Source organism: Hydra viridissima, unplaced genomic scaffold (genome assembly GCF_058129835.1).
Source record: "Hydra viridissima isolate aposymbiotic clone 2 unplaced genomic scaffold, HvirCarnegie_v1 scaffold_1, whole genome shotgun sequence".
Taxonomy (NCBI): domain Eukaryota; kingdom Metazoa; phylum Cnidaria; class Hydrozoa; order Anthoathecata; family Hydridae; genus Hydra; species Hydra viridissima.
In genome coordinates, this window is record NW_028324300.1 from 38,651,912 (window position 1) to 38,667,776 (window position 15,865).

At 28.1% G+C, this 15,865-nt stretch overlaps 1 protein-coding gene and 1 long non-coding RNA gene across 3 annotated transcripts; both read left to right on the forward strand.

The window, feature by feature from the left end:
* Window positions 1-556: 556 nt before the first annotated feature.
* LOC145192538 (uncharacterized) lies at window positions 557-1,152 on the forward strand. The gene is made up of 2 exons (XR_013847714.2): window positions 557-738; window positions 863-1,152. It is a non-coding gene; the product is annotated as an uncharacterized LOC145192538 (long non-coding RNA).
* A 1,157-nt stretch (window positions 1,153-2,309) lies between these two features.
* LOC145191887 (solute carrier family 71 member 1-like) lies at window positions 2,310-13,344 on the forward strand. Of its 2 annotated transcripts, none has more exons than XM_090096004.1 (13): window positions 2,310-2,478; window positions 5,094-5,213; window positions 6,573-6,668; window positions 8,464-8,526; window positions 8,764-8,891; window positions 9,430-9,544; window positions 10,050-10,268; window positions 10,889-11,002; window positions 11,364-11,435; window positions 11,709-11,821; window positions 11,947-12,044; window positions 12,136-12,311; window positions 12,643-13,344. In XM_090096004.1, exons 2-13 carry the CDS (start codon window positions 5,109-5,111, stop codon window positions 12,859-12,861), a joined length of 1,518 nt encoding a protein of 505 aa, XP_089952130.1. In that variant the 5' UTR covers window positions 2,310-2,478; window positions 5,094-5,108; the 3' UTR covers window positions 12,862-13,344. The 2 variants fall into 2 exon arrangements, with proteins under 2 accessions (XP_089952130.1, XP_089952136.1); XM_090096010.1 differs by lacking the exon at window positions 2,310-2,478 and adding an exon at window positions 5,975-6,042 and having other exon boundaries at window positions 5,089-5,213.
* Window positions 13,345-15,865: the final 2,521 nt, after the last annotated feature.

Sequence of the window (15,865 nt, forward strand, 5' to 3'; positions counted from 1 at the left end):
TTTTTGCTTCACTTTAAATTACAAGACCTTGAATAACTAGGGTGGATATCAGATATTTTTAAAGATAGGTTTTCTTTAAAAATATCTATCAGCTAAAAACAACTACTTTAATGGTATTTTGACCTGGCTGAAGGGAAAGATGGTTGCTATTTTGAAAAAGATTTGGTTTTTTTTTTTTTTATAGGTTTATTTTGAACTTTTGGTGGTTTAATTATAAAAACGTTTTTATAAATAAAAACTAAAACCTTTGTTAAAGAATGTTAGACCAAGGTCAAATAAATATTTTGTAACTGCAACGAACAATTTAGTTTACTCATCGTAGCCAATCTTTATAAATTTTCTACAAATTTTTATGATTTTAATCCTCTTTGCTGTTGTGAATGTTTTAAGTGCGGTTTCAAAAATAAATTTTAAAACAATTACAAAGTTCTAGGTAATTATTTAGTATTCCCTGTTATTGTGTTGTTATGTGCACACCTGTTTTCCTGTAATAAATAGAATCTATTAAAAACTAAAGCTTTGAAAGTATTTAGCAGTGGTACGAATAAAATACTTTCCCATGATTTTCCCGACCATTTTAGTCTTTATAAAAACGGTCCGCTTTTTATTTTCTTCTTCATTTTTCAAGAACGAAGGAAAAGTAAAAACCTTGAAGCATTTTTTCTTAACATGAAGTTTGTTCTGTTGTTTATACTCGTTGTTGCCGTTTTAAATGTAAAATCCGCCAGAAATGAAAACGTGAGCAAATTTAATTGCTAGATTGTTTTTTTTTTTTTGTTTTTTTGTTTTTAACAAAACAGGTATAAAAAGATCAACTTATTGCTACAAACAAAAATGTTTGAATTCTCTTTGATTTTTAAAGGAATGTGTTGAAGAGGCGCAAGGGTGCCGCAAAAATGGAGCAACAACAGAAGAATGCGATACAGGCTTGAAAATATGTCTAGGCGGAATCGAGATGGAACGTCTTGAAATAGATGAAATTATAAACAACTAAATTAAGAAGCTGCACACTTTAAAGGAAAAAACGTCAACCGTCGTTTTGTAATCTTTTTGCACTATAACAGTAGGATAAAATATTTAATTGTGACAGCTTTTTTTTTTTTTTAAAGCTGTTTTTAGATTATTTTTTAAAACGTACAAAAGCAACAAAAACTTTTCTTTCTTTCGTCTGCATCATCGTGACGCTATAATGGTCTTCCGAAGTTATTATGACGCAACTAAAGGGTTAATTATCCTTAGATTAGCGTTTTTCCTTGTGGATGTCTCAACACAAATCTTTGTGTTGAAACAAAATGTGAATCACAGCACAAACCTTTATAAACGTGAGTTTCTTTTTCAAAAAAAAAAATTTCACTCTTTGAATTATACCCTACCTTTAAGATCTTTATTCAAGCTTTCGAATTTTTTTTTTAGTAAAGTTTAACCTGTAAGGCTGCATTTACACTACTAATTTAAAACCTAAAGAAGGAAATTTTATATAATTTAACTACAAATACTTTAACTAATATTAATTAATCAAATTCGTTTGGGTTTGATTTGATTGCTTAATTCACATGAAAACAAAGTTTAGTCTAAAATAATCATGAAGTAAAACTGCTTGAAAAAATCTTTTGTTATTAACGCTTTAGCTCCGATGCTTGACTAATCCTACATCTTCGAGGGGCAAAAGTGGGTTTTAATTGAAGCTGCTTGTTAATTTTTCTTCAATAAGAAGTGGAAGTTGCAAAATAAATTGAAAAAGGTTTTATCAATTATCTACCGCTAGATAGCTTTTGCAATGTTGGCATCTAATATTTGTAATAGTTTCTCCCATATCAACCTTTATAAACTTCCAATCAAACAATCGTTTTAAAAAAAAAATCAAAGTTATTTATAAAACAGAATAATTTACAGTAATCATTGTAGATATCCGTATCTTTTTTCATATTTGATCCAATTGTAAATGTTTCATATTTAATCCAATTGTAATTAATTGGTGAAAAAGTACTCCTCCGAACTTTTGATGAGTTCCAGGAGTATTTTTTTTTTCAATTAGTATTTGTTAATTGAGAATTATTTTAGGAGCATTTTTTGGTGAGTGCCAAGAAAATTAATTAAAATTATATACAAGACTCCTTTAAAATGATGTTTTATAAGAGATACTGAATCTCTCAAACTTATTTTGAAATCGCGTGGTAATATTTCATAGAAATGACTAGTTTTTAGCAGTTTTTACGTAACGGTGTATATAAAGTTGTATATGAATATAAAACTAAACAAATTGAAATTTAAATAATGATTATGCTAGGTGCTAGATAAAAATCTTTTCTTTGTGCACTAATCATTTAACCCGTCATGTTACCCCTTTTTCAAAATAATAGCTCAAGCTTGTGGGAGCTTTTGTTTAAAACTTCATTGTCAGCAAAATCACGACGGAAAGTTCGTAAAAGATAACAACAAAATTTAGTCTGACTCGGTGGAACTTCATCGGTGATCGTGGTAAAATATTTTAAAAATTTATACCTTAGAAGCAACTTCATCAAAATTAATAAAAAAAATATAGAAATATTTAATATTTGTATACTTTTAGGAAAAGATCAAATATTCAACTTTTTGCTTTTACACTGAGTAAAATCTTTTATGTTAAAAACGTTTGAGAATGTCTTATAAACAAAGTATGTTTTTAGTGCAGTATATCAAAACTTTGCACATAAAGTATGGGAAGATTTATTTTGATCCTGCTAACTATCAGTGTTAACATTTTATTACTGTTTTTGTAGGACAAAGATTACCAGAATTATTTTGACATTTTGTTTACAAATGTACACACATCCACACACACCCACAGACATCCACACACACACACACACACACACACACACACACACACACACACACACACACACACACACACACACACACACACACACACACACACACGGACACACACACATACATGCGCGTACACACACATACACTCACACACATGCGTACCTGTGTGTATGCGTGTGCATATTTGTAAACTTTTTTACACTGGCTCTTGTTTAATCACTTTCAAGCATTAAAAGGTGTTTTTGCAAATACTTTAAATATGAATGATTTATAAACTAAAAATGTACTTAGATGATCTTTAAATTTACAATATTCATTTGAGTAACTTTTTGGTATTTAGCAATTAAAGTACTTTTTAAAATAACTTTTTGTTGTTTTCTTTCTTTTGCAAATTTTACAAAAAAAAATTATTAGAGTTTTAACTTTTTTTTAATCCTGTAAATGATTATTTAATATCCTTTTGTTAAAAAAGGTCTTTGTTTAACTTAATTTTAGAAGCAGGTCACACTTTCTAACAAAAAATGATATTTAAATAAAGTACCTTCAAGATCTTTATTATATCTGTTAAAAAAAGGAAATATCTATGTTTATAATTATTTATACTTATGCTAAATAATCTGTAATGAAATAAATTGTTTAGAGGCAATTTTTGGGTAGAATTCTTAAACTAGTTAGAATTATTTTTGAAAGATTTAAGAAAACCACCTATTAAAATTCAGTTGCCTATTAAAAATCATTAAAAATGAACTTTAAATATTAAAATACTTAAAACTTTAAACTTATGATATTTCTTATTTCCAAGCTATACCCATATTAACTGTAAAAGCCATATGGTGTATCTAAGCTTTAGTCTTTCCACTAGGAGCATGTTCAGGTCTCTAAGAATAAACACTGACAGTTATCCATTCAGGAAGCATTAGAATATGAATTTACTCTCACAGTAAAAGCCCTCTTGAATTTGTTTGTACAGATTTGGAGCAATTTACAACTGCCAAAGAAGACCAATCATTTTCTAAATAAAACAGAATAACCTAACTGAATTATCAATCCATGTATCAATTGCAGAATTCAAGAGTTCCTGAACATTGATTAAAATATTCCGTATTTTTACAAGTTACTTAAAAATTGGGTGTGATTTTGATACAAAAAGATAACAGAGAGAGGAAATGTAAAAGATAATTTCCTATCATCTAAATGACCTAATTTTTTTACTTTTGAAACTTCCATAAATGAGAGTACTCCATAAAAGTGCAGTACTGAAATATGCATCAAGAACACATTATGTTTGAAAAGCTTAAGATTGTGAGAATATCTTTGGAAACTCTTCAGTTTGAAAAAATGAAAATTTAAGTAACTTCACACATTCAAGAAGAAATGAAATAGTTTTCTTAAGTGGGTCATGAGCATTAAAAATTAAAGAAACTGTCATATTACCTTTTAGAATTATGCCATAGAGCCTCTTGATGAACTTGTATGCTTCTATCCATACATGCATTTACTGTAAACCTTTCAAGACAATCTTTAATTATACAGATCATAAGTTGGCAACCTTGAACTTGATAACCTTGAACCGAGCAGTACAATTATAAAAGATTGTTAAAAAAATCTGGAACAGGCTGATTATCAAGAGTATAGAAATCTACTGACAAAAATGGATTTAAATGCTGACAAGTTTCCTGAGGAGAAAATATGGCTGTATTTGAATCTATTGAATGTAACTACAATTTCATCATGTCTGTTCTCTTTAATGAACATCTCTGTAAAATTTAATCCCCCCTCCCAAAAAGAAGTTAAAAATTAAAAACTCTAATTAGAAGCAAAAGGTATTTCTTAACATAATTTTATATTTTTGAAATTTTTTCTTTGTGTAATTTCAAATAATTTATTTAGCTGTGTAAAATTTTTATTTTATCTCTTACTATGCATAAATTTCTTCATTTATAAATTTATAAATTTTTTTATTTGTTTAAAAAAAAAAAAACACCTGTTCCATCATTGTACAACACCATAAATTCATGAAACAAAGATTAAATTGCAAGCAGAGTTACATCTAGTGGTCTACTTCACTAACAATTTTTTTTTTTTTTAAAAAAATAAACTTTAATAAGACATTCAATAAATTTATTTCACTACATAATTTCAATTTTCAAGTTTCCTGAAATTTCTAATAAATTTCTCACAACAGTCATTTAATATGTAGTTTACAAGCATATTTTGTAGGTGACAAATGAATTTGGCTTCTTTAGGATGCAGAAAAATTAAACTAACTTGTTTTTTTTTAGAAAGATCTTAAAAACATGTCAGGAGCCAAAAAAGGTTTGAAAACTATTAAAAAAATGATTTCTTATTCTGCTGATAAAACAACTGGCCGAAATTGGAGACCACCAAAAGAGGATGAAAATGTATATATTTTTAATTTTATGATTTAAATATTTGCTCCATGTTAAAACTGTTTTTTATATGTAATAGATACAGTAATTAATAGTTTTATAATACATTAAAGTATTTGCATTTACATTTACATCTTGCAAATAGATTGTATTTACAAGATGTAAAAGTATATCCATATTTTGTTTTTGTATATATGAACAAACATATTTATCGTTATCATATATAAGTATAAGCATCTATCAAATAGAGTTATATATGAGTGACATTTAATGTATGGATGTATGTTGGTTCATGAATCTACACGTGTAGATGACATGTTTTGCAAAAAGTTACTTAGATAAATAAACTGAGATGCATGATTATTGTTGTATGATGATCATGATCTGATGATTTCATGGTCTCTTATATTTTAAAGAACTAATTCTATTAATAAAGCCATAACAATTCTCTTGAAAAATTTAATGTTGTACATAATTCTGCTGTTTGATAAAAATTTTTTAAATTTATCAGTTGATTTTCTCCTTCATGTTCAGAATTGGTTTAAGGATGTGTTTTTGATTTTATTTTTTCTTTTTATTCTTTAAACATTAAAATTTATTAAAACATGTTACTCTGTGTTTTTATCTTTTTAAGTATTGTTAAGTTCATGTGTAATATAAACACAAGGATAAACAGATCTCCTTACTAATCTGAGTGCTCTGCTCATTAACAGTTTTTGTTGCTGCTATAGCCATGGCTGTAAACCATGTTTTTTTTTTAAAATCAATTTTAGGTCATCATATGGGTTGAAGATTAATCCATCTGCGATAATATTGAAACCAGTTCATGTGGTACAGCCAGGTTGAAAAAAATGTCCTTAGCAAATTTAATTTTTTCCAATATTTGCATTCATTTCTGATTACATTTTTTATATTTGAGCAGTTATTTGTTTCTAGCAACTTTTAAAAACTAAATCAAATTTTAAAAATTAACCTTTGTATAAAAAGTTGACTTGTTCGTCCACATATTCAACTTAATGGTGGATTTGTCTTTTTCCAATTATTTTGCAAGTTTAACTATTTTTAACTTGATTATATATCCACTGAGGAGGATAAACTAACTAATTAACTCATTTGTTCTTATTTTCTAATAAAACAGCCTTGCTAAGTGAATGAACCTTTTTGCAAAACATACCAAGATACTTATGTACATAGAATGAACCTTTTTGCAAACATACAAAGATACTTGTTTTATATACATGCTTAAATACATACATACATACATACATACATACATACATACATACATACATACATACATACATACATACATACATACATACATACATACACACACACAGATTAATTAAAACCAGATCTTTATTTTAAAAGAATGATTGTGTCGACAAGCCCAGTGTTTATCATGCAACAGTTGTTATTTTCTTGGAGTTTTTTGCTTGGGGTCTTCTTACTTCACCAACAATAACGGTAACTAGATTTTTTTCTCTTTTTTTTTTTTTTTTTTTACATCTTTGTCTATTTCCTATTACTTTATTTTCAGTCTATAAAAACAGCATTCTCAATTATATTATGGCTTAAATGTAAAACAAGTTTAGATTTTCATTATTTTAACATGCTGCAAAGTATGAGAAGAGGAACTAAAGTGCTTTGCAATTAAAAGCAACAAGACTTTTAGAGAGTCTTAAAAAAAACTAATGTCAGGAAAAATATCTTGCTTAATGTAAACTATGAAAATTTAAAACAATCCTTAGAAGTGCCAAAGGTAGATGTAATGTTATGCTAGAAGTATTTAATTATTCATAGCCTTTTTACTATTAGCAAATAGATAATATTTTTAGTTTATAAGAGTATTAAATATGTATTTAAAATAAAAACTGTTTAAAGATTTATCAATATTTAACAAATATCTTTTTTTGGATACATAAACAAATATAATTTTTTTTGCTACAAATATTAGTTTCTTCTTCTTACTCTCGTTAATACATGATACCAGGACAAATTATTTAAAATGTTTAATAAGTGCCACCTTACAAAATGTAAGGGGCTGTTACATATAATTGATAAATATTATCATAATATCAATCATTTAACACTTTTAACTTTATTAACGTAAATGAACAACTATCAGATAAACAGGGAGTGTGGAGTGTTGTGTATTGAATTATTGAATAAAGCTTTGGTTGTATTTTGGTTGTATTTAAATGGCTATTTTCACATATTCTTATAATCTTATATGCAGGATATTGACAAAAAGTAAATTCTGCCCAAGTCCTTACTATTTTACTAAAGCTGAATGATTTAAAAAAATTTCAAGTTTAATTTATTCTTAATGTTTTATGAACTTAGAACTTAACCTTGAACTTAGCTTTGGAATCTCAAGGTATAAATCTGATACCATACTTAAAATTATGCTTTAAGTGTCACTCTCAAATAAAGTTACAGATTGCAGCTGTGAAGTTGCTGTAGCGAAGGATATTCTTATAATGATAATGGTTACAATCCTTGCAATGATCAAATAGAAAAAGAAAAGTTATAGAGTACAGCTGTGAAGTTGCTGTAATGTAGGATATTCTCATAATGATGATGGTTATAATCCATGCAATGACCAAATAGAAAAAGAAAAGGTTAGAATCTATTTTAGAGGCAATGGATATATCACTGGTTCATTTTTGTAAGGTATCATACTAAAATCTAATTGTAAGTTAGGTACATGAATATTTTTATGACTTTTTTGATATTAAAGACAATTATATTTCATTCTATTCTCTTCAAAAACTACAATTTGGATTCTTTACTTACAATTACCAATGAAAAACTGGAAATATCTAGCCGCCTTTTCCTTACCTCAAGAAAGTAAAAGCTAGTTTTATTTTCTTCTTGTAAAAAGCTTCTTTTTTTTATCTTGTGGTAAAGAGAAGGCTGTCTAGTATGATGGTAAAAAAGATGATGCATATTGGTTTTCGATAACTACATTAATTCAATCATTTGAGCATAAATGCAACTTATAATAAAAAGTTAGTGAAAAAAATAATAGTCTAAATTGTTATCACCTAGAAAAGATTGTAAGTGAAATAAAAATAACCTTTGTAAACTTTTAAGACCTAATGCTTGGTTTGTAGACAGTGTTTTTTCTAAAAAAAAAAAAAAAGGCCTTCAATGTTTTTTTCTATTGAACTTAGTTGCTTCTAAATATTATTCTCCATTTTTTCTCAAATTTCTTTAAAGTAGTTTGAAATAAAGTAAGAAAAGTGTTTACTTTTAGGTTTTGTCAGAGACATTCCCTGGAAATTTCTTTTTAATGAATGGTATTATCCAAGGAATTAAGGCAAGTGAACATTTCCGTTTTACCTTATCTTCTCAGTTTTTTAATCAAGTGTTAAAACAACCTTTTTTAATATTTTTACTGAATGAATTAATGAGAAAAAAAACATTTCAAAAAAAGTGTTGTTTTTTTTTGTTATATAACACTTTTATAAACATTTTTATAAAGATTATGAATTTTATAATATTTTATAAATGCTCTTTTGTAAAAAAAAAAAAAAAAAGAAACTCATTTTTATAGGGTTTTTTATCATTTTTATCTGCACCATTAATTGGAGCTTTATCAGACGTTTGGGGAAGAAAACCGTTTCTATTAGCGACTGTGTTCTGTACTTGTCTACCAATTCCATTGCTACGGTTTAATCCTTGGTTAGTTTTTTTTTTCTTTTTTATGTTTAAAGTTTTTTTCAACAGAATTGTTGCTCAATCCTCTCTGTCTGCTATAATTTAATAATTCCATTCATTTTTTTTTTGCTATTAGCAAGAGGTTAAGGTTTTACAAATTTTGACTGCATATAAATTGATTTATTAGATACTATCAATTAAATTTGGGGATGTTTTTTCTTTTTTTTTTCAATTTAAATGATTCCTTTTTGCACGCATTTTTTAAAATGTTCAAACAGTTATTCAAATATTTCATTTTTATATATTTAAATCAGATTTTGATAGTTTTTATTTTTTAATATTTTGTAGTTGTAGAGTTGTAAAACATTATGACAAATGGACAGAAAAGTACAGAATTATTAATGGAAAAAGCTAAAAAGATTTTTCCATTTATTTTTTTATGGAAATTAAAGTTTTGTTACTGCATTGAATAGTTTTTGTTAATGCATTGAAAAGTAACCGGTTCAAGATGAAGTTGATTTTTTTAACTTTAACAAAAAAAGTTTTCAATTTTTTTCAACAGGTGGTTCTTTGCCTGTTTATCTATATCAGGAGCTTTTTCTGTGACATTTTCTATTGTGTTTGCATACGTTGCTGACTGTACAGAAAAAGAAGATAGGAGTCATGCTTATGGTGTGGTAAATGAATTAATAAATTATTTTATTTTTTCATTCTAATTCATTATCTTATCTTTTTAGTCCACACTTATATTACTGTTGTAATTTTTATTGTAAGAATTTAACAAATTTAAATTCACCCAGTTCATACATATAAGTACTCTCCAGACCCTCAACCTTGATCACAACCTTCCATATAAGTCAAAATTAAACATTTTTAACAAGTCAGCATAAATTGAAGTAATTTACCTAAATTCATTTCAGCCAAAATTAATGGTTTGTTGTAACAAGCAAATATTGCTTTGAAAAAAAATGACACACTTAAAGAAGGCACTCAACATTTAGGTGCATAATGACACAAGTTTCATGTAGGTGCATAACAAAAGATTTGCCTTACCTATCCTTTAGGCTAGTTTTCTCATTGATAAAGAAGTTTTCAATCAGCATTTCATATTATTTTGTCAAAGGTGTATATTTCAGTAAATGAACAAAATGCTTAAAATTTTCTTTAAATTTTGGATTTCAGGTTTCAGCTACATTTGCAGCCAGTTTAATTACAAGTCCAGCTCTTGGAGCTTACCTTGGAAATACATATAATGATTCTGTTGTTGTAGCACTTGCTACTGCCATCTCTCTGCTTGATGTACTTTTTATTCTTGTATGTGTCCCTGAATCTTTACCTGAAAGAATGCGACCTGTCTCGTGGGGTGCCAGAATCCCATGGGAAAAAGTTGACCCTTTCAGTGTAAGTATGCATATTATATTTTATAGTTTATATATACATTTAGGTTGCTAATTTGTTTGACTCAAATTTTTCAATCCAGGCATATAAATGTTCTTATAAATTTTTAATAATTGTTCTTATAATCCAGGCCAATTCTTATAAATGTTCAATTAGGTACAAATTGATTTAAGATTGAGTTGGTCATTAAGTAATAGTTGTTATCCAACAACTAGTAATTAACTCTGCTTGATTATATTTTATTGGTGGAATTTTTGAATTTTATTATGAAGCATTATTATGGTGGAAAACAAAACAGGCTTGATATTCAATTGGGCAGTTGATATTCAATTGGGCAGTTGATCTATTTTTTCATCAATTATAACTAGTTTTCCTTAATCAGAAGTAGCCATATCTCCCATCCCATCACAGAAGCAGCATTGTTTAATTGTTGCCATTAATCTTTTGTGATTTAAACCAAATAAGAAAAAGTGATAAAAGTGTTTTTTAGTGATTGTAAGTTATCTGGCTTGAGTAAATTAGTGTGGAGTTTCTCTAAGGCTAGTTTTAATTTAAGGTATTAAATTTTAAACAATGATTTGCATTTAGAGTTTTTCTAATCATGTTGTAAAATTATACTTTAGTCTCTTCGAAAAGTTGGTCATGACCCTATGGTGTTGCTACTCTGTGTTACAATATTCTTATCTTATCTACCTGAGGCTGGTCAATACTCTTGCATTTTTATCTATTTGCAGCACGTAAGTGTAAAAATTTATTTGTGCTTTTTTAGAAAAGTTTCATGGGGGCTGAGCCCCTTTCCTTCCCCTCTCTTATTTTAGAACCATTCTTTTTCAAGCTTTTTTTCTTTTTCTATTTATGTAAGTAAACTTGATGAGCTATGCCCTTTTTCCTCAATTTTACCCACTTCAGCACCCCTCCCCTCGTCCTAAAACATGTTAGGCTTTTGCTTTGTTGTAAAAATTTAAAAAAGTTTTATATGAAATGAATAAAAAAATGTTTATGTGTGTGTGTGCATCTGATGTAGATTATATTTTCATGTGTAATCTAAGAATTTTTTCATAAAAACCAAGAACTGATTTTTTTGTTTTACAATTTTAGATAATACATTTTACCCGTGAAGAAGTAGCTGTGTATATTGCAATTGTTGGGTTTTTGTCTGTGATTGTTCAGGTTAGTTGCACTTTTTAAAAGGCTAGAATATATGTAATTTTTAAACAAAAACAATAAGCTGCCTTATAGGTGCATAAAAATGCATCAACCTTCTGAGATTTCAATAGCAAGCATAAAATTTAAAAAAAATAGATAAAGTGTCAATAATATTTAAAAAACTATGTTGTATTAATTTTGTCAAATGACAAACTACATGTTCAAACAGGTGTTTGTTTTCAAGCCAAAGATGGCGGGTTTTTTTTTATTATTATTATTTTTCTTTCCTTTTTGTAGACTCTAGTTTTGTCACTCTTAAAGAAGTCACTAGGTCTTAAAAATTCAATTGTGTTGGCTCTAATTTTTCAAGCTACTCAGTTGTTGTGGTATGCATTTGGAACACAAAATTGGTTTGTGCTTCGTTTCTTTTTATTTGTTTCATTATTTTTCTAGTTATTTTAGGACGGTGACTTAAAATTTTTTTGAATTGGTGTTCACCTCTTGTGCAGTTATGTTTTTAAATATTTATATTCAGGATGATGTGGGCAGCTGGTGCATTAGCAGCAATGTCTAGTCTTAGTTATCCAGCTATAAGCGCTTTAATATCATGTAATGCAGATGCTGATAAACAAGGCAAGTTTCAATTTACTTCTTCAGATTTGTTTCTATTTGTTATTTCTATTCTTTTAATAAAACGGAGCCTTCCAATAATTTGTTTTTATAGGTGTAGTTCAAGGCTTAGTTACAGGTATTCGAGGATTGTGCAACGGCATTGGGCCGGCGATTTACGGTTGGGTTTTCTACATATTTCATGTCGACTTAAATATTTCTGAAGTTAACATGACTACGAATAGTATCTCAGCTAATTCAACAGTTACACTAAAGCCCATATTAAAAGTAGTAAGAACTTTTTTTTTGCATTTTTTCTTTTTTTTTTAACATATATATATATATATATATATCTGAGAACCTAGGTAACAGAAGTTTCAGTTTAATCCTGGACAATCGGTTAACAGTCGTAGCTGTCGTTTAAAAAATCGGGAGATAAATTTGCTTTAAAGGGGAGATAAATTTGTTTTAAAACAATGAAATACTAATCAAAATTAATTAAGTAGTTCTCGAAATATTTTAAAGACCCTATGGGTCATCAATCCAGACAATCTTCATGTTTTTAAAATTGTTAATGCATTTTTTTAAATATGTAATCTTATTGGCTTTTTTTTTTTTTTAGAATTCTTTTATACCAGGACCACCATTCCTGTTTGGTGCTTGTTTAGTATTTCTTTCACTTCTTACCGCTCTGTTTCTTCCTGACGGCAAGTTCAACAATAATCAAAGAACTTCATCGTTAAACAACCACGGAGAAAGAAACATTTCAATAAGCGAATACGATAACGATTTTGAAACAACTGATCAAACATTGCTATTAAGGGATGACGTCAGCACGTAAAGAATTTTTATATGCTATTTTCGGATTAATGATACGAAGAGGAAATTCAAAATCTGCAAAAAAAAGCCCATTGTTGCTGCAACTGGTCCGCAAACCGCAGGAGATGTGTTTTTTTTTTTTAACTTTTTTTTATAAAGAATTTTTTTTATTTGTTGAATTCTTTTTCGTTGCAACAACGGAAAAGAACACGTCCCTTAGCGAAAGCAACTTCTGAAGTGGGTACAATTTTTATTTAAAACATGAGTTCAAAAGAAGAATTAAGATGTTAGTAACAACTTGATGCGGTTTTTACATGAATCGCACGAAGTTACTAAAAAAAAAGGATGGCAACAGTTTTTCTGATGAGAAACTTCATATTAAAAGCATTTATAGTTGTTTACTTAAAATTGTGTATAAAATGGAGGATTGTTAATATATTTGTCGAAATCCGTACAAATTTTTTTAGCTTAATAGGTTTAATTTTATAAGAATATAATTTATAAACTTGACTTTTTCTTTGTCAATTCCAACAAGTTTTAATGGTGACTATAAATAGATGTGTATTTACTTTTATTATAGTCCAAAGTTTTTAAAGATACAAATACCTTTTAGGATTGGCAAGAAATTTTTCTAATATGAGAGAAGACAAATTACCTCTTCAACTGAATGACCATTTAAGTGAATAGGATTATTGATCATAAATCTAAGAAAAATACGTCTAGGACTTTAAAAAATGTCTCATAAACAACAAGCTAAGAAAATACACAGATCAAACTTCTACTTAAGACTTCTCTACTTAATGGAAAAGAAACAATCTTTTGAAAAGAGTACTATTATGTATCTAAATTATAAATCAGTAACTGAAATTTCACTGCTTTCGAGTGTAGTCTTTAAAATATTAGGGAGATTATTGTAATGAGGGAGACAACTTAATGGATTGTTTTTTAATTTATTCCACTCAATAAAAATAGAGTGGAGAAAATAGAATTAGCCTCACCATGTACTGATCCAATATTTTGTAAATCTGTAAGCAAGTTTGTGCGGTGCATCTTTTTTATCCACACACATATAATTATTGATACAAACAACAACTTTTCAGAATATGATATAGCATAATTAAATTGCGGAACATTTGATAAAACCATAAAATGTATAATACTTGATATTTGCTGTAACAAATAGAATTAGCCTCATCAATAATTATTTTCAGTTTACTTGTATATTTTGATCTGGTGATACGCATTTATGACTTTTTATTACTATTATTTGTAAGTTAAACAAAGACTGTGAAATCAGTGCTCATAAAGTTTTTAACATTTGGTTTTTGATACCTTAATTTGAAATGGAACGTGGCAAGCGTTTAACGAATGAAGAATCAGCAGTAATCAAAGTATACAAAGGTACAGGTTTATCTAATCGGGAGATTGCAACGAAAATTAAAAGATCTCTAAAAGTGGTTAACAACTACTTCAAGATTGGCGTTAATTATGGAGCATACAAGGGAAGTGGTGGCAAACGTAAAATTGATAATCGTACTAAACGAGTTATTATACGTCATGCTGCTGCTCAGCACATGCCTGCATCTCGAATTCGTGCTGATTTACAATTACCTGTATCTGTTTAACGTATAAGACAAACTGTACATGAAGATCCAAACAATGTTTGGAAAAAGCGTAAACCAAAACCAAAACTTACTGCTCGTCATGAGGAAGTTATATTACAATTTGCAAACGAACACGTCTCGGCAAGAAGAGTGGCATCAAATTATCTTTAGTGATGAAAAAAAGTTCAATCTAGATGGTCCTGATGGCTATCAATATTACTGACACGATCTTCGAAAAGAGAAAGAAACTCGGATGAGTCGTAACTTTGGTGGTGGAAATGTTATGGTTTGGGGGGCTTTTTCCTTTGCTGAAAAACTTCCACTGGCATGGATTTCAACAAAAATGAATTCACAGGACTTAATTGGCTTATTAGAAATAAGTTTGCTTGAACATGGTGAGGAATTGATGGGTGAAAATTTCACTTTCCAAAAAGATAATACTACTATCCATAATTCAAAGCTTACAAAAGCTTGGTTTAGAGAAAAAAATATTCACGTAATGGAATGGTCCGCATGTATTCCAGATCTTAACCCAATTGAAAATCTTTGGGGAATACTTTCTAGAAAGGTTTATGAAAATGATAAGCAATTTGAATACACCACAATTAAAAGCGGGTTATAACAATTGCAGGGCTTAAACGTTTACCAATTTAATTTTTGAGTGTAGTAGGTCATTAAAATATTAGGGAGATTACTGTAATGAGGGAGAAAATTTAACGAATTGTTTTTTTAATTTATTCTCCTCGATAAAAATAGTTGAAAAACCATATAACAAAAAAATGCGGTCTTTAATTTAAGATTTAGTTTAGTTTTTACAGCTTCTAATTTTATTTTTAAATTGATGAGAAAGAAGAAAAATTGACATTCTCTGCTAATATATAATCAATATCAACCAAAGAATATCGTCAGGTTAGAATTATTTTGTTCTATCTCTAATTTTAAACGTTGGGAGAAAATGAATTGTTAATTTTACTAAGTAATGATTACTTTTAAAATACATTTTATTTTTAAATTTTTTTTTCTAAATAGTTTCTTTAAATATAAATCATTTAAAGAATAAGTTATTTCTTAAAAAAGTAACAATAAAATTTTAATTAATTTTTACTTATAGAAAAAAATCAAAAACTTTCTTTCAACGTTTAAAATAGGAGATAGAACAAAATAATTCCAACCTGACGATATATACTTTCTTGTCAGGATAATGATTATGCCACCGAGGTGTTTCGAAAAGATTATTGCGATAAGTCCCTAGATCTACACTATCATACCCACCATCTACACCATCTACACCATCATACCCACCACAAGGCTAAAATGAGCACGTGCTAAAATTTGGAAAGTATTGATATTTTTTAAAGAAAAGAGAATTGGAAAGAAGATTTTCTTTGTCTATTTAGTAAAGTTGTATTTAATAATGTTGAG